This window comes from Pseudophryne corroboree, chromosome 2 (assembly GCF_028390025.1).
Source record: "Pseudophryne corroboree isolate aPseCor3 chromosome 2, aPseCor3.hap2, whole genome shotgun sequence".
In the NCBI taxonomy this organism is placed as follows: domain Eukaryota; kingdom Metazoa; phylum Chordata; class Amphibia; order Anura; family Myobatrachidae; genus Pseudophryne; species Pseudophryne corroboree.
In genome coordinates this window covers 623456792-623476984 of record NC_086445.1, presented here as the reverse complement: position 1 = coordinate 623476984, position 20193 = coordinate 623456792, and the positions used below count along the sequence as shown (strand labels likewise).

At 45.4% G+C, this 20193-nt stretch overlaps 1 protein-coding gene across 1 annotated transcript in view; it reads left to right on the top strand.

The window, feature by feature from the left end:
* ACACA (acetyl-CoA carboxylase alpha) overlaps nucleotides 1-20193 on the top strand; it is an 848870-nt gene that overhangs the window by 357646 nt on the left and 471031 nt on the right. Inside the window, exon 28 of the mRNA XM_063951842.1 lies at nucleotides 2813-2920. Within this exon, the coding sequence (XP_063807912.1) occupies nucleotides 2813-2920 (108 nt within the window). The remainder of the gene's footprint in view (nucleotides 1-2812; nucleotides 2921-20193) is intronic.

Sequence of the window (20193 nt, the reverse complement as noted above, 5' to 3'; positions counted from 1 at the left end):
TAGACAGATTTTGATAAAGTGTATATCTAGCCAATAGAAACTATAGGCAGGTATTTCTAATATTTCTAAAATGTTATGTAGTACTGTATATAAAACAAATACATGAAAAAAAAGAAGTAGAATTGTAGGCATATTTATTGGCCACAAACTTTACCATAGATTTACCATAAATCCAGGCCACGATCAAAGCCAACACTGTAGATCTTGTATTTTGACTTAGCAAATATTTTTAGTGATAGCTTAACATCATATAGTGTAGGCAAGTGCTAATATATGTATCATTGTAATGTAAATAATTGATATTTTAAGGCTCGATAACATGATTTGCTGTATGTCTTAAAGTGGCCCCTTTGCAGCCATGAGGATTAAACCCCATGGGCCGGATGTAATGCTGCCCGCTTTCGACGGCCGTGCGGGATGCCGTCTGAACGCTGACATTTTTGTTAAAGGGACAATCACTTACAAGGCATGGTTTTGCCTTTTAATTGATTGTCCCTTTAAAAAAACGTCCAAGTTCATCAGGCATCCCACACGGACACCAACCTCAGGCAGCATTACATCCGGCCCCATGTATTATAATTATGTATTATAAGCTTGTGCATATCTGAATTTTCCTTTTTTATTTTTCTTAAAAGGCTAGATTTAATGAACTATGGTATGAAAAGATTTTACGGAAATTAGTATGTGTATCAGATTGTAATCAAATGGGTAAATTAAAGTATATGCTCAATGACATATAAATGGTATACATCATATAGCTTTCATCTTATAAAAAAAAAAAGTGGGTACAGGTTCAATCACCAAATAGTTAAAAGTTTTCAAGGAATTATTTTAGTTTAATATGGCAATTACGAGCATGGCCTTCACATTTGAAGATGTGGCCAGCTCTAGATGGGCATTGCCAGGGTGGATAAGGTATGTTGAATAATGTGTTCCTGTTTTCATATTAGGAATAACATGAGGTTTCCAAATACAGTCCTGTATACCAAAGAGGATCTACTAGGAATACATTATTTCCAGTCTTAACTTTCTTCATTTGTCGGGGACAGTTACTGAGAATTGTTTTTTGCCCACTGCATGCTATGTAGTCATGTTCCAACACAGGCGTGCCAGATTTGCTGACACCATAGAAGCAATAGAAAAAAACAGTGGCTGCTGCTTCGTAGCACTTTATGTGCAGATACAGAGACTCTGTCGCAAAAACATAATCCAGTTGTCACATATCAAATTAATCACCAATCTCCTGGTGCGTCCTAGTTGCGACAAAGAAGAAAATTTACCAAGAATCATTGTTGGGAGAGTTTACAAATCGCCCATAATCGCAAAAATCGTGCATTTACGAACAAGTGTTTTGCCTTGCGTCATGTCTTTTGATGATGTATGTGGTTGAATTTTGGTGTGTGTGACGGTTTTGTGGTTTTTCGCATGGGAATCCTCTTTAGAAGTCACACTTGAATGTGCTATAAGTTGCAATAAATTGCAGTAGAATGCCTCAGAAGTCGCATGCCAACACAAACCAACACCTCAATTTGCACCACAAGTCGAAGTAAAGCGATAAAATCCCCAAACGCATTCCAACCTACTGGGCCCTGTGTTCTGTTTCTTGCTCCTGGGCCCTTTCAGTCAGCTGGTGCAGGCCACATGAAATCACTGCTTGCATCCAGACTGCTCCATAACCTGCTTCTGCCTTGGTTGTGAGCAGAAAGTGAGTGCTGCAGGTACAATAGCTTGGTGGGCTTTTATTAGCATCCTGTTTGGTTTAGGCTTAACTATAATGGTTTACACCTGTTGCTTTTTGGAAGTGATGCATTGAGGTGCGATTTTTGTGTAATGTTCTTGGGGCTTTTTATGGAACTTAGGCAAAAAAATGTTTTTCACATGTTAACACATTAAAAAAACTGGTGCAGTATGTTATGCCGGCGCTTGGGATCCCGTCGTCCAGCATACTGACGCCGGGATCCCGACCGCCGGCATGCAGGCAGCAGGGTGAGCGCAAAAGTGCCGCCTACGAGCTTGCTGCGCTCTCCATGCTACGGACAAGGCTATTTATTCTTCCTCAGGGGTGTCGTGGACACCCCAAGAGGGAGAATAGTTGTCGGGATTCTGGCGTCTGTATGGTGAGTGCCGGGATCCTGACAGCCGACATATCAAACGCCTCCCTAAAAAAAACGGTGCATTGGTTTTGTGCACTGAGGTGCGATTTTGATGCAGTTTTGGGGAGAATTTGTGTGCATTTATAAATGTGCGAATTCCATTGACACCAATGTTATTTTGATGATGTTTGTGATGGTGATTTATCGCGATTTGGAATCCAAAGTCGCGTTTGACATGCAACTTCCATGCCAATAGATCAGTGAATTTGCGATTAGCAAAATTGTGTCTTTTTCGTAAAAAAAAGTAATTCAGCCAAAACTGACCTTTAGTAAATTTCCCCCGAAGATGCATATTAGAAAAAAAAAAGATTCAAAAAAGAGGGGCTGTTCGGCAAGATTGCAGCAAAGATGCTTGAGGACGCATCTGTATGTGAAATATACAATACACTGTAAAGGATGTTTTTTAAGCGATGCCTGTATAGACACTTAGGCTGGATACACTTTACCAACTTGTCCGTCGACGCACATATCCGCCGACTGAGTAAAACTGATATCCATATTCATTTTCTTTTAGTTTAATATTTTATTTGCTATTTCATGTGGAACTTTGAACTTATATATAGTATATTTTTCCACCTTTACAACAAAACAACTTGAAATAAATGACTCTTTATATTTAGAGTATTTATTATGAATACATGCTTATGTGTCTTGTATAGAGCATCCGGGATGAGCCTATCCATATCCTCAACATTGCCATCAAAACTGATTGTGACACTGAAGATGATGGATTGGCTGCCATGTTCCGGGAGTTCACACAGAACAAAGTAAGTAATGTAAAGGTAACCATGTTACAGCCATTGCTAAAAAGGAAATAAATTAAACACATTTAGTTGCTTAAATGTATTAGATTGATGTGTTTTTTCTTTTTTGTGCTATGAAAAAATACAGAACTTTTGTCATAAAAGAATAGATAAATTATGCATGGATGACATATAATTTGTGTTAACTGTTTATTTATTCAATTATATTCCATTCTTTTTATGTAAACCTTTACTATTTATGATTATCCGCTAAATATAGTATTACAATGCTGACCTAAAAAGTAGCTGACAGTATTATACTTGTCATTCGCTTGAAAGGTGCCACAATGATCTGCAGAGCTGTACAGTGAGGAATGCAAAGCATACAGAAGACAGGGACAAATAAAGTAGACAACGTGGTATTCAAATGATATATCATGCCCAAAATCCCTTCTAAAGGAATCCCTGTTATCGCGCATATTGCGCCCATAGTAATCAAGTTTAGCTGCGTAAAGGGTTGGGCACCCTCGCTACCCTAGGGGGTAGTGAGCTGAAATTATTATACCGCTCCCATCAGCAGAAACAGAATGGGTGTGGAAGGGGGTGAAAAGAATTGAACACCGCCCAGTAAATGCAAATGTAAAAACCAGCAGTGGCAAACGCAGGATTTGCATGGGGGGGGGGGGGTTTCCAGAACTGGGCGGAGCCAATCACGGGGGGGGGGGTGGGGACTGAGGTGACCCAGTATATGCTGGGTCCGTAAAACTAGTGTGTCTGTGTATGTGTGTGTGTATATATATATATACATATACATATACATATATCTACACACATATATATATATATATATATATATATATATATATATACATATACACATATACATAGCATATTAAACATGCATACATACATATATATATATATATATATGTACACACACATACAGTACACACACATATATATATATATATATATACAAAAAAGAAATATCCGGCACTCTGATAAGTAGAATAACGCCTGGGTGCCCTCCAAAAGATAATGCAGACAAACAGTCCCTTCCCACCTGTGGCTCAGGTGTTGTGTAGAGAAGGAAAAGGCGGCACTCCAAGGACTTATATAACAAACTTGTATTCAAAACATAGTGAAAAAAACAAAGCAAAACAAAAGTACAGGTGTCTTAGTAAGACACCTGTACTTTTGTTTTGGTTTGTTTTTTTCACTATGTTTTGAATACAAGTTTGTTATACAAGTCCTTGGAGTGCCGCCTTTTCCTTCTCTACACAACACCTGAGCCACAGGTGGGAAGGGACTGTTTGTCTATATATATATATATATATATATATATATATACACATGTATATATATCATATGTGTGTGTGTGTGTGTGTGTGTGTGTGTATATGTATGTATGTATGTATGTATATACATGTGTATATATGTATGCACATGGATATATATGTACTATAATTAAAATAAAGTAAACTTTTATTGCACTTACAAGTGCCACCAGGAAGACAGCAGGCTGCAGAGGACTCTAGACAGCCATTAATAATACTCATGCAGCTTGGGAGGGGGGGGGGGGGAATATTTTTTTTTTTAGTGGAGGGGGGTTTCTGGGTGCTCGGAAACCCCCCCCCCTGGGTTCGTCACTGACCAGGGCCATAACTAAATGTTTGTGGTTAGTGCACTGCAGACTGTGCACTGCTGAGGAGGAAGCACCGCTGTTGCTGAGGTGGTGTCTGTATTTGGTTTGCAGAGCCACCACAGAATGCTCCCTGTGCTTAGCTTCCTAGTTCCAGCCCGCCCTTTGTGAGGCCATGAGGTCACGTGGGTGGGGGGGGGGGGGGGTTAGGGGAGGTGAAGTTGTGTCATCCAAGGTTATATTAGCTCCTGATATGTCTCTAGTAAAGACAAAGAGTAGAGAGGGCCCTGCTCATTAGAGAGTATTCTATCTGTTGGGGAAATGGTAGCGCTGAAACAAATTGAATGAGTGTGGGTTAGTATGGAGATTGTGACAGTTGTAAGGGTGTACTAGCTTGAGTAGCATTGGTTGTTTAAGATAGGCTCTAATAAAGTCATGGGTTTTCAGAAAGCTATTAAAATTTGAATGCTGAGGAGCAAGGGCGTAGCTAGCATAGGTGCAAGCAGTGCAGCTGCAATGGGGCCCAGAGCTGAGAGGGGCCCACCTTCCATGTCGCAGTTATGTGTGTTACAGTATATACATTTTTCACCATTGAGTGGTACGTAGGGGTCCTTTCAGACTTTTTCCTTGGGGCCTACAATATATATAGGTATGCCCCTGGACCTGCTCATTGTAGTTTGGTATAAAATGAACTGGAGGGCATTTTAATGTTATAGAATATGAAGCGGTGCACTGTAATGAGGCACAATATGAATGGGGAGCACTATATATCATAATGTGAATTGGGGGTACTGTGCTGCATAATGTGTACTGGCAGCTCTGAAATGTGACCTAGTGTGAACTTAAGCACTACTGCAATTCATAAAAAAAACTAGGGCACTACTATGGGGCATAACATTAAATAAGGCTCTACTATGGTTCAGAAAATTAACTATGGCACTATTATAGGGCATAAAATTAACAACTGCGGCAGAAAAGTGTCTCTCTAGAAGCATTGGGACGGGGGCCTCTTCAAAATGTTGCTATGGGGCCCACAAAGTTCTGGCTGCGCCCCTGCTGAGGAGTCCAATAGAGCTTTGCAGAGACTTCCATAAATGGGCATCTGAGAAGTTTTTTATTTTGGTCGGAGTAATATATGATTATCTATGAGGTAGTTCTAAGAGCATGTGAATTCAACTATATTACTTTGGAGAGAGGCTTAAGATGTCTGCAGAGGAGGTGTTAGGGAGTTGTAGTAGTCAAGGTGGGAAGTGTGACTATGGAAAACTCTTTTACATGCAGTATACTATTCACACTTATACTTTCCACCTTGACTGCTCTGGTTGCACCTTGGGTATGGAAAGCCAGTGTTGGGGGTGGGGAATTTATGTTTGACAACAGGCCTATTAAATATGATGATGAACATGTGGAGATTATTGGGGAGAAGGGAAGCATTGTTTTGAACCAATTAAATATTTGATTTCACTGTCTAACTTGCACTGGACAGATAAGAGCAAGGTCATGTATACCCGTGGGGCTAGAGTAATTATTAATGGACCCTATTCAGTCATGGTTCATATTCAAAACGGTGTCCAGTAATGCTAACCCCTTTCTCTCCTAATCTTTGTCCAGGTTATTGAATGCCTATCAACATTAGTGTTGGGTATTTCAGCTGCAGAATCTCTTTATTAGCCTCTAATACTCTCCTCACCATAATACAACCATGTATTATTCTCCCACATAAAATCAAAGATTTTTACAGAGGAGGATATTTTATTTACCATGGCTAACTAACAACTCCCCCCCCCCCAGATATTAATTAGGCCCTGATGCCAGCAGTTATCTAGGATTTTGGGGTACAATTGGATAGGGAGAGTAAAACATTTGGTAAAAATGACCCCCCCCCCCCCCCCGTTTTTCCATTTGAATATCTCCCCAGAGTATCGTGAAGTCTCTTGTTAAAAAAAAATATGAAAAAAAATAAATAATGAGGAGATGCTGCTAGAAATATCCATGAGTGAGGACAATCATAATTAATATCTGCATTTAATCTCTAATGGCGATCTAAAAGATAAAATACATAGGCATCTTTTGCTACTTCTTGCGATAATCCATGGTGAGAAATTTTCCTTACACCTATTCAGAATAACAAAGACCTAAGTACTTGGTGATTTCTGATTACCTTTTGTGTCTGGATAGGTTCATGGCTATCAATATGAATATACATTTTAAACTACTGTATTACTTTTAGACCCTACCACGGCAGTTTAATCATAAAAAAATATACAAATAAACGGTCGTCCAGGTGTTTTGGGATGCAGCGCTTTACCAGGTTCAGAAGTGTTCAGAAGCCCTTGTTGTGAAACACAGCTGTGAGTGCTCTGCATGCAGCTTTCTCTCAGCAGAGTCCTACCTTATGACAGGGAACCAGAGTTTTCACTTAATTGCTGTGAATCAGTGTGGCAGCTTAAAACACTGAGCTTTTCTGTTTGGCAAAGCACAGTGTTCTCAAACAGCTGTGTGACACTAGCCTTGGCTTAGAGGTAAGTGTAGTGGATGCTGAGAGGATTCCCCTGTGCTTAGGAGTATCAGCAGTTGTCAATTGCAATTTAACATAAAAGACTACATTGGCTAATGTAGTCTTCATAAATGTAGAAAAAAATTTATTATGGAAAGAGAAAGGTAAAACAGCTGTAATATTTGTCAACGTAATGCCACAGAACCCTCTGAGTAGCAGTGTTTTCTACAGACTAGTGCTACTTTACATTCTGTTCCACGCTCACTGTCTACCCCATCTGTATCACCCCTGTTTGTCTGCCCTCTCCCCTCATGTGCTTTTCCCTCTGTTACTTAAGGCGGTATCCTATTAGCTACAGTAAATTACCACAGTTAATGGATCCCCCTGGGGCTATTCAATTGGTCTTGTAAGTCGGCACTTATCAAGGATTATGGAAGCAGAATCTCGGATAAGCAGCCCCAGGAGACCCGTTTTTCGGCAGATAACACATGGGTCCTTGAACTTATCCCAGATTCCATGTGTTATGGGCTGATAACGGGTCATTTACCACACGGTAAAAATGGGCTATAAATGGATAACCCGAGAGTACTATCTGGCTAAATCGCCTGTTTTTACCGTGCAGGAAATTGGCACATGTAATAGGATACAACTCTTAAGCTGGGTTCACATTGGATGATTTTTTAAAAATGATTTGCCCCAATTCCGACAGATCGGAATGACAAATTTTTAAAATCCATCCAGTGTGTACCCACTATGTCGCTGACAATGCGCACTCGTACCCAGCTTTCGACTATCTTCTACTCCATGCTGTCACGCTTGGCTTGAGTTGGGGATGTGACGACTGATAATTGACTGAGGGAGCAGCTATCGGCAAAGGAAGGAAACAAGGTGGCTGAATGTAGTTGTTACTCATGGATTGAAGACTTAGGCCTGAAGATGTAGAGGGGCAGGCAATGAGGACAATGAACGAGAACGATACACTGAAGAAAGATTAATTCAGCTTTACTGAGACCTCAATCATAGACTAGGAGATAAGTCTTAGTGAATTCTGAAAGACGAAATGTTCATGACTTGTAAACGATGCTGAAGAATACTGAATGAAGAAGTGACTTATGATTTGTAAACGATGCTGAAGAACACTGAATGAAGAGTTGAATTGAAAAGAGAATCGCTGTGAGCACCATCAGCAAACAGAGACCCTCTACCAGATAGAGGACCCAGCTGTTGAACCGCATGAGCAGGTGGACTGGGAGCAAAGGACTGCAATAACAGAACTGACAACCGGGCGGCCACAACAGAACCAGGATACCAGGGGTTAACCTGGGAGCACAGAGCTTGAGCACCTCACAACAGCAAGTATCTTGAAGAACTGGCACCATGACTAAGCATCAACCCCTTTTTATATGGAAGACTGCACCGGATTGGCTGGATGCGAACTGTTATACCTATTGGCTTGGATTGGTCTCCAACATGGCGGCTCCCTGCACAGAGAACACATGTGGAAGCATCACACAGCCACTGCCTCAGCCTCCCAGATGCTGCTCTCCAGCAACAGAACTCTTGGAAACAGACACCTCCGTCTGCCATGCTCCGCTCTCCAGGATCCGGACCCTGGCCTCCAGACACCCGGCAGCCGCACCGGAGGACCTTGCTGCCGCAGCTTCTATCCGCCGCAGCCACACCAGCCAGCAGGAAGGCCACAGGAACCAGAAACGGGGGTAAGACTCCGGCTGCTTACACATGCTCTTTACAGTGGCACCTAACCCTCTGTCTCTGTCTTCCTGATGTTTTTTTTTTTTTAGTCGTGACCGCTGATGCGGAAATGTTTATATGTACAGTACCTGTCCTGCATTGTCTTGTACTGTAAGTCACTGTTTTCTTGTTCTGCTCACTTGTTTATGTACTTTGTTTGGTGCTGTGGAACCCTTGTTGTGCCATATAAATAAAGTAGACTAATAATTCTGAACTTCTAATTAATAATTGAGCGGGTTTTGCCATAGATACAAAGCCAGTATCCTGTACATTGACCCCATGCTTATGTAATAAAAATGTGTGGGAGGGGAATTTAAATAGTTTTTATTAAAATATTAATAATTCTAAAGTGCTTGGCACTTCACCCTACATTATGCCCAAACACCATTATTTCATCAGAATAGGAGAATAATAGTGTAGCTTTGTCCAAACCAACTTAAAGAACTACGCACATTATAAAAAAATACAAAAATAATTGTCATTTAAATTTCAAAGAATTATTTTTAAATCAGTCTTACCAAAACACCGATTAGCCATTTTATTAGTTATAAAATAAAATCACCTAGATTTCTTTCTAGATCCATCATGGTACCTCTCCATCACCCCCAAAAATTACCCACTCCCACACAACTCTCAGTTGCTACTAAGTGTTAAGTGAATTTTATCAGGACTCACTTTGGCTTCACAAGTGGTTTCCTACGCTGCTGTTGTCACTATTAATCCCATCTGTGATGAACTAGCGTTTAAAGAAAAAAATTAAATCATTAAGTACAGTACGATGTAGGCACAGACTAGCTAGTACCCAATAAACTTGCTCCATCAAATTTGATCTCCTTTCCTCTGCGCTGTGTGCTTGCTGTTGTGCCAGATTATCTATACTCGGGTTACACCTTTTCCTCCCCAGGCCACCTCTGTATACTACTGTACATAACAGTGAGCAATTTACTACATAATAACATTTATCATACATGTTAAATAAGGAAAACAACATTTCTTTAATTTATTTTCTGCTGCAGGGAATGACATTGGGGTGTAGAGTAGGATCTTGATCCGAGGCACCAACAGGCTCAAAGCTTTGACTGTTCCCAGAATGCATAGCGCCGCCTCCTCTATAACCCCGCCTCCGTGCATAGGAGCTCAGTTTTGTAGTTAGTGCAATGCAGGAAGCAGGCATACAACAGTGAAGCTGCTCCAACAGCCCTAGTAAAAAAAACTTTTTAAAGAAAAATGAATACTTCAAGGGCTGCAGCAGTGGGACTGTAAGTGCTGGATATCAGTCGGACATCTCCTGCTGCAGCTCCATCACCTCCCCCAGTGGTGCTGTACACTCCCGCGCCCTGGTTGCCGGGTACCTACAGCGGAGGCTCCGTTTTTCTTCCTGTTAGTCACACACGACCGCTACTCTCCTGGATCGCTTGGCAGCACTCAGGGAGGAGGTAAGTGGGTCCCCCCGGCGGGACCCGCTGTAAATCGCGATCCCGCGCCGCCGGTGGGAGGCAGGTCGCGCACGCTGGCGTGGACACTGTGGTAGTACAGGGACCCCACTAGACCACCAGGGCATGGGCACAGGTCAGTTTTCTCTCATAAAACCGTTTATTTAAGCCCCCAGTACCCGGTGGTGAAGTCCAGCAGGGGGATAAGGCTTTGACCTGTAGCCCCTCCCCCAGCCCCAGGGTGCCATTTAGAGTAAATGTTCCCACCCTGGAGCTGCATATTTCTCTCTCCCTCACTCCCTGTCAACCTTTGGGTGCCATTAGGACAAGCTGAGCTGATCCTGGGACTGTTTGGGCAAATCCTCCTCTGTAAAGCCGCCTGCCTGTCAGCGCTGTGCATTTTACAGGACACTTAAGTATTCTACATGTCTGCTGACAGTGTTGGTTAAGAAAAAGTGCATTTAGTCAGGGTTATATAGTACAAGTACCCTGTGATATACATCCAGTCTTTACTGTGCATTGTTATATCTATTGAGTGTATAGCTATACTTAGTTCTACTATGTATTGCTAGTCCAGTGCAGTTTTATTGCATGTCATAATCTGCATTGTACAAACTGTGTGTGTGTGTGTGTGTGTGTGTGTGTGTGTGTGTGTGTGTGTGTGTGTGTGTGTGTGTGTGTATGCATATAGCTGCTGTGTGACCTCCATTTTGTGTATCTCACTCAGATTGCTATCTCTATATTCTATAACCTGAGGGGACTAAGTGCGTCAGGTTTATCATTAATATAGGTAGTTCACAGGATATACTCAGTGTGTATTTTTCTCTGTGATTTTTAGTCTCCATATACCTCTAGAATTCCCTGTTTGTGCTGAAATACACTGCACAGGGGGTTTTGTCAGGTACTGTGCTGCTGATATTGTACTGTGTTGCCTTGCATTGAGCTTTTGATTATGTCAGCTACAAAGGGCAACGGTGCTGGGGCTGATCCCACGTTGCATGGTGTTGACGCTGCAGACACATTTGAGGATAACATAGCAGCTGAGGGTTCAGGTTCTGGGGATTCCTTACCCCCCAGTGGGACTGTAGCAACGGGGGTTCAAAATGACCCACCTTGGGCTACCTTCTCCACGCTATTGAATACGCTGGTAACTAGACTAACGCCCCCTTTGGGACCTCCTGTGCCGATACAACCGCTTATGGTTCCCGCGGTTAACCCGTCGTTGGCAGATCAACTGTCCAATCAGTTACAGCAATTGAACCAATCACTGACTACTCAGAAGTCTAACCCTCGCCCGCCTAAGACCAAGGGGTCCTCTAAGCGGGCAATTACTTCCTCACAATCCACCACTGTCCCAGACACCTCATCTGATGAAGATGGCGTTTATACTGACCCCACAGATTCTGATCCCGATGCTTCTGATGGGGAAGTTGTTTCACAGGTGGATGTTTCTGACTTGTTGGAGGCTATCAGGCTCATTCTTCAAGCTGATGATGACCCGGAGCCTGATGCTGCCCCTAAGAAACCAGACAGGTTTAAACTTCAGAAAGTGGTTAAACAAGTTTTACCTCACTCTGACCATTTAGTTGACATACGTCAGGAATCCTGGGAAAATCCAGGAAAGAAATTCACGCCTCACAAGAAGATGCTGGCTCGCTACCCCCTCGCTGCGGAGCTAAGTAAAAATTGGGAAACACCCCCGCCAGTGGATTAGCAGGTGGCGCGGCTGGTGGTATCCTCAACTCTGCCTGTAACTACCGTCACGTCCCTGAGAGAGCTGACGGATAAGCGTGTGGAATGTTGTTTAAAGGCAATTTACACCCTAACCGGTTCTGCGCATAGGCCCACCATTGCAGTGACATGGGCTGCAGAAGCTGTGGAAGCGTGGGCTCAGGAGCTGGAGGCGGAGTTGCCTTCCAACGCATCTGATCATGCTAGACAATGCTTGTCATATATTGTCACAGCGTCTCATTACATGAAGAAGGCGGCTTCTGATGCCGGTATTCTGGCGGCCAAGGCTTCTACTACGTCCATTTTGGCTCACCGGATTCACTGGTTACGATCCTGGTCTGTGGATATGGACTCTAAGAAAACCCTGGAGATACTCCCTTTTAAGGGAGACATTCTTTTCGGAGAAGATTTCAACAAGATAGTGGCTGACTTAGCTTCTGCTAAAACAGCATGTCTACTTAGTACTGCTCCTTCGGTGCCGAAGGCTAAGAGTACTCCATTTCGCTCCTTTCGTCGGAAAGCAAACGGTCAGACGTACCCGAAACAACAGGTTCGCACTTCCAAACCCAATAAACCCAAACCCAAACGGGCCTGGGCTGCCCGTCAGCCTGCTTCCAAAACTGACAAGCCTGCCGCATGACGGGGCGGGCCTCCCTCTGGGGGATCCCAGGGTGGAAGGCCGACTTCTAGGGTATACCCAGGAATGGTTGAGGACCACTTCCAATGCCTGGATACAGGAAGTCGTCACTCGAGGTTACGCTGTACCCTTCAAGAATCGTTCCCCTCATCGATTTTGCCTGACAGATATCCCGTCGGATCAGGTGAAGGCAAAAACTCTTCATTCGGTGGTACAGTCCCTTCTGGACATAGGAGTGGTAGTACAGGTGCCTCTGGCTCAGAGAGGCAAGGGGTACTATTCACCGCTGTTCCTAGTCCCGAAACCGAATGGGTCCTCCCAGTCCATTTTCAACCTCAAGTCCTTGATTAAACTGGAAGAAATCTTCCCTGGTCCCTGCTTGGAGCATGGTGCACCTGGGGGCGTTGTTGGACACTCACAACCAGCGGTTGTTCCTGTCTCAGGAGAAAGTCCTGAAGCTTCAGGACAGGATTCGATGCTTCCTATCTCGTCCGCAAGTGTCGATACACTCGGCAATGCAAGTGCTAGGTCTCTTGGTGTCAGCTTTCGACATGGTGGAGTATGCTCAATTTCATTCCCGCTCTCTACAGAAATTGATGCTGGCCAAGTGGGACTGCCTGCCTCACCGGATCAGGTCTCACATGATCTCCTGTTCTCCGGAGGTCCGTCTGTCACTGAGCTGGTGGCTTCAGGACCAATGATTGAGCAGAGGTCGTCCCTTCTGGATCTCCAACTGGGTCCTTCTGACGATGGATGCCAGTCTAAGAGGTTGGGGCGCAGTGTTGGAGCAACACTCCCTTCACTCCCTTCAGGGTCGTTGGACCAGGGAGGAGTCTCTCCTCCCGATAAACATTCTGGAACTGCGGGCAGTGTTCAATGCGCTGAACTTGGCCTAGCATTTAATATAGAACAGACCTGTTCAAGTACAATCGGACAAAGCCACTACGGTGGCATACATCAATCATCAAGGCGGCACTCGAAGCCACATAGCAATGAGGGATGTATCACGGATTCTTCGGTGGGCGGAACGCCATCTGCCAGCCATATCGGCAGTGTTCATTCCGGGGGTCCTAAACTGGGAAGCGGACTTTCTCAGTCGTCAGGACGTACACACCGGACAATGGAGCCTCCATCCAGAAGTGTTTCAACTCCTCGTGGACAGGTGGGGCCTTCCAGATGTGGACCTGATGGCGTATCGATACAATCACAAGGTTTTGGTCTTCGGAGCAAGGACAAGGGATCCTCAAGCAGCATTCGTGGATGCACTGGTAATTCCATTGAACATTCAGCTGCCATACGTGTTCCCTCCAGTGTCACTCTTGCCCAGAGTAATAAGGAAGTTCAAGCAAGAAGGAGGACTCCTACTTGTGATCGCTCCCGCGTGGCCCAGACGGCATTAGTTCTCCAACCTTCAGGGTCTCTCGATAGTGTCCCCTTCTACTTCCACAGCGCCCAGATCTCCTCGTTCAGGGCCCCTATGTATATCAGGATTTAGCCCGGTTGGCTTTGTCGGCGTGGCTCTTGAAGCTTCCGTTTTAAGGGCCAAAGGATTTTCTGAGGCGGTCATTCAAACCATGTTGAAGGCCCGGAAACCGGCTTCTGCTCGGATTTACCATAGGGTCTGGAATTATTACTTTGCTTGGTGCGCATCCAACAATCATGACGCTTACAGGTTTAGTACGGCCAAACTTTTGGCCTTTCTACAACAGGGCCTGGACTTGGGCCTTCGTCTGGCCTCCATCAAGGTTCATATTTCTGCCTTGTCGGTTTGGTTTCAGAGAAAAATTGCGACTTTACCTGATGTACATACGTTTACTCAGGGTGTGTTGTGGATTCAACCTCCCTGTATCCCACCTGTGGCCCCTTGGGACTTGTCGGTGGTATTGGAGGAGTTGCAAGGGTCTCCGTTTGAGCCTCTTGAGTCTGCGGACCTTAAGTGGCTTTCTCTTAAGGTATTGTTTCTACTGGCTATTGCCTCTGCTAGACGGGTGTCGGATTTGGGTGCCTTGTCTTGCACGTCACCATATCTGATTTTTCACCGGGTATTTACCTAAGGTGGTATCTTCTTTCCACCTTAATCAGGAGATTGTGGTTCCGGCCTTGGCCTCTCCTGAATTGTCTACCAAAGAGCGGTCTTTGGATGTGGTACTGGCTCTCCGTATCTACGTGAAGAGAACTGCCTCCATCAGGAAGTCGGATTCTCTCTTTGTTCTGTTCGGTTTTCACAAACATGGCTGGCCTGCTCACAAGCACACCCTGACCAGATGGATTAGAATGGTGATTGCACATGCTTATGTACAGGCTGGCCTTCCAGCTCCTGCTACCATAAAGGCCCATTCTTCTCGGTCTGTTGGACCTTCTTGGGCGGCCTGCCGTGGTGCGACCCTTGAACAATTGTGCAAGGCGGCTACGTGGTCCTCAGTGAACACGTTCATAAGGTTCTATGCCTTCGATACTTCCGCCTCCCAGGATGCTTCCTTTGGACGCCGGGTTCTTGTGCCCGCTACAGTGCGTCCCCTCCCATAAGGAACTGCTTTAGGACATCCCCAATGACTTTCTGTATGGAGGCCAGTGTACCCCGAGGCAGAAAATGAGATTTATGGTAAGAACTTACCGTTGTAAAATCTCTTTCTGCGAGGTAAACTGGGCTCCACAGGGCGCCCACCCTGACGCACTTAGCTTCTTTGGGTTGGTATGGCATTAGCCACTGACACCTTCTCCTCTCGTGAGCATGTGGTGTATGTGGCTACTAACAGTTGTCGTCTCTTTTGCCTGCTACTGCATTGGGCTGGTTAACAAAAACTGAGCTCCTGTGCACGGAGGCGGGGTTATAGAGGAGGTGGCGCTATGCATTCTGGGAACAGTCAAAGCTTTGAGCCTGTTGGTGCCTTGGATCAAGCTCCTACTCTACACCCCAATGTAATTCCCTGTGGAGCCCAGTGTACCTCGCAGAAAGAGATTTAACAACGGTAAGTTCTTACCATAAATCTCGTTTTTTCCTTCCCTTTTTGTTTCTCCCCCCCCCCCCCTCTCTTCCTTCCTCCTCTGCTCCCTCTCCCTTCCCCCTCCCTTCCCCCTATAGTGCAAATGTGTACACTATGAAAGGTATCAATATATACATATTTAAAGTTTTTAGTACTAGAAGTTCTATAACAGAATATATTTAAACTTAAATGCCACGTCATGTTATTACATTTATATACTGGATGTAATAACAAAATGAATATAGAGTGGCAAATAGTCCTGGGATGATTTTTACATGGAACAATTTGATTGCTATTCGCTTTTTGGCCTTGGGATTTTTCTAATGTTGGCTTAGTTGCTGCTTACTTGCTACTTGTACTGAGATCATGTACATACACCCTCCCTTTCCCGCTGGGAAAATAAAAATATCACTATTTCTTTTTTTTTATAAAAACAAACAGAAACAGAAAAACACAGTTTTGATTCTCATCTGTATCAAGCCCGAGGCGGTAGGAGGGGGGAAAAAAGCATTTAAACATCTACTAGAATAATCCCAATTGTCCAAATAATATCTCAGCCCCAGCATGTTTATAGAAATTAGGATCATATACTTGTAAATGACTTGCAGAGGAGATGGAAGCAGTCAGCGTTAATGGAGTTTCTCCAGGTGCTGCTGCCTAATCGCCTGGTTATAACTGTAGACTGACTGAGAAACCCACATTATTACAATGTAATCAGAATCCTGTTGCTATGCTGTCATTATATGCCACTTGTGGAATTTTAAAAGCAATAACAATTTTGATATTAAAACTCAAACTATTAGAGTTATTTTCTCTCCCGGACAGTAATATTATTGCAAATGCTTGCTCTGTTTGTTTGTTTTTTTGTTGTTGTTTTTTTTTCTTAATTGCAATACACTTTTGCTCATTTCTGTTCTCCTGAAATAGTGAGTGGATTGAGTGGATTGCTCTTGTTATTTTCAAAACTAAGAAATACAATAAGTGGCAAGATGGTCATGATTACTTATCGTTATTATGACTCTCCTGGGCATTTTTATAGAAATGGGTTTTAAAAATACGCCGTCCTGCTATAATTGTGGAATCGTTAAGATCAAGATTACATTATATTTCCCTCATCCCCTCTAGACCCACTGCTAAACAAATCATACGATTTAAATGACAAAAGAATTGATGTTATTCTATCTGTCTATCTTAGATATATTGAAATTTGCGCAGTTTCATGTCTCAATGTACTCTGAGACTAAAGCATAAAAATAAGCAACTGGAGATATATATTTATAGTGGCAGTATGAAGGCAAAGAGCACATGGATTCTGTGTGGGGTAGTACAGACTCACACTTATTGGCTGCAGAAAAGGGTCAGTCTGGAAAACTGCTGCAGTCAAGGCCTGTGTATCCTGGCCAACTGGGATTGGGAAAGCTAGTCAGAGCTCATTGTGCTAAGAAGCCATTGGGGGGCCAGGAGGCCTATATCTAAACCTGTAGGAGATAGGGAAGACCACCAACTCTGGGACTGAGCTTATGTTGCTGGAAAGAAGCCAGACCGGTGAGACTGTGTTTATAAGTAGATGTCGCAGCCAAACTAAGCTTGGAGATTGTGATATACCTGTAAGAAGCAGGCAAGACTCGGGGAGACTTTGTTTGCAGACTAGCTGCCCAAGGATAGTCCGGGACGAAGAAGTGAGTTAGGGCCCTGAATGTGGGCTAGGTTGTTTGTTGTCTTGAATATTTATACTGACAGTAAAGCATTATTTCTCTAACGTCCTAAGTGGATGCTGGGGACTCCGTAAGGACCATGGGGAAAAGCGGCTCCGCAGGAGACTGGGCACATCTAAAGAAAGCTTTAGGACTATCTGGTGTGCACTGGCTCCTCCCCCTATGACCCTCCTCCAAGCCTCAGTTAGATCTTTGTGCCCGAACGAGAAGGGTGCACACTAGGGGCTCTCCTGAGCTTCTTAGTGAAAGTTTTAGTTTAGGTTTTTTATTTTCAGTGAGACCTGCTGGCAACAGGCTCACTGCATCGAGGGACTAAGGGGAGAAGAAGCGAACTCACCTGCGTGCAGAGTGGATTGGGCTTCTTAGGCTACTGGACATTAGCTCCAGAGGGACGATCACAGGCCCAGCCTGGATGGGTCCCAGAGCCGCGCCGCCGGCCCCCTTACAGAGCCAGAAGGCAGAAGAGGTCCGGAAAATCGGCGGCAGAAGACGTCCTGTCTTCAACAAGGTAGCGCACAGCACTGCAGCTGTGCGCCATTGCTCTCAGCACACTTCACACTCCGGTCACTGAGGGTGCAGGGCGCTGGGGGGGGGGGGCACCCTGAGACGCAATAAAAAACACCTTGGATGGCAAAAAATGCATCACATATAGCTCCTGGGCTATATGGATGCATTTAACCCCTGCCAGAATACATAGAAAAACGGGAGATAAGGCCGCCGATAAGGGGGCGGAGCCTATCTCCTCAGCACACTGGCGCCATTTTCCCTCACAGCTCCGTTGGAGGGAAGCTCCCTGTCTCTCCCCTGCAGTCACTACACTACAGAAAGGGTTAAAAAAGAGAGGGGGGGCACTAATTACGTGCAGTATTAAAGATACAGCAGCTATAAGGGGAAAAACACTTACCGTATATACTCGAGTATAAGCCGACTTTTTCAGCACTTTTTTTTGTGCTGAAAAAGCCACCTCGGCTTATACTCGAGTCAGTGCACAGTGACAGGGGCAGCAGTGTGAAGGAGGGACACGAGCGCACAGCGCGCGGCTCTCCTGTGTCCCTCCTGCATCTCCGGCGGCAGCAGCGGCGGTTCTATTACAGGAAATACCCGTTCGTGACCTCTGATCACGAACTGGTACTTCCTTTAATAGACTCGCCGCGGCCGCCGGAGATGCAGGAGGGAACACAGGAGAGGCGCATGCTGTGCGCGCTCCGTGTCCCTCCAGAAGACAGCGCGGGATCGATGGAGGGGTAAGTAACAACACTGTGGGGCATACCTGGCAGCACTGTGGGGGCATATCTGGCAGCACTGTGGGGCATACCTGGCAGCACTGTGGGGGCATATCTGGCAGCACTGTGGGGCATACCTGGCAGCACTGTGGGGGCATATCTGGCAGCACTGTGGGGGCATACCTGGCAGCACTGTGGGGGCATATCTGGCAGCACTGTGGGGGCATATCTGGCAGCACTGTGGGGGCATATCTGGCAGCACTGTGGGGGCATAACTGGCAGCACTGTGGGGGCATATCTGGCAGCACTGTGGGGCATATCTGGCAGCACTGTGGGGGCATATCTGGCAGCACTGTGGGGCATATCTGGCAGCACTGTGGGGGCATATCTGGCAGCACTGTGGGGGCATATCTGGCAGCACTGTGGGGGCATATCTGGCAGCACTGTGGGGGCATACCTGGCAGCACTGTGGGGGCATATCTGGCAGCACTGTGGGGGCATATCTGGCAGCACTGTGGGGGCATAACTGGCAGCACTGTGGGGGCATATCTGGCAGCACTGTGGGGGCATATCTGGCAGCACTGTGGGGGCATAACTGGCAGCACTGTGGGGGCATATCTGGCAGCACTGTGGGGCATATCTGGCAGCACTGTGGGGGCATACCTGGCAGCACTGTGGGGGCATATCTGGCAGCACTGTGGGGGCATATCTGGCAGCACTGTGGGGGCATAACTGGCAGCACTGTGGGGGCATATCTGGCAGCACTGTGGGGGCATATCTGGCAGCACTGTGGGGGCATAACTGGCAGCACTGTGGGGGCATATCTGGCAGCACTGTGGGGCATATCTGGCAGCACTGTGGGGGCATACCTGGCAGCACTGTGGGGGCATACCTGGCAGCACTGTGGGGCATACCTGGCAGCACTGTGGGGGCATATCTGGCAGCACTGTGGGGGCATATCTGGCAGCACTGTGGGGGCATATCTGGCAGCACTGTGGGGGCATATCTGGCACTATGAGGGCATATCTGGCACTGAGGGCTGTGTACGGCTAGAGCTGCATTTCCCACCCTAGGCTTATACTCGAGTCAATAAGTTTTCCCAGGTTTTTGTGGTAGAATTAGGTGCCTCGGCTTATATTCGGGTCGACTTATACTCGAGTATATACGGTATATAAGGTTATCCCTGTATTTATATAGCGCTCTGGTGTGTGCTGGCAAACTCTCCCTCTGTCTCCCCAAAGGGCTAGTGGGGTCCTGTCCTCTATCAGAGCATTCCCTGTGTGTGTGCTGTATGTCGGTACGTTTGTGTCGACATGTATGAGGAGAAAAATGATGTGGAGACGGAGCAGATTGCCTGTAATAGTGATGTCACCCCCTAGGGGGTCGACACCTGAGTGGATGAACTGTTGGAAGGAATTACGTGACAGTGTCAGCTCTGTATAAAAGACAGTGGTTGACATGAGACAGCCGGCTACTCAGCTTGGGCCTGTCCAGACGTCTCATAGGCCGTCAGGGGCTCTAAAGCGCCCGTTACCTCAGATGGCAGATATAGACGCCGACATGGATACTGACTCCAGTGTCGACGGTGAAGAGACAAATGTGACTTCCAGTAGGGCCACACGTTACATGATTGAGGCAATGAAAAATGTTTTACACATTTCTGATAATACGAGTACCACCAAA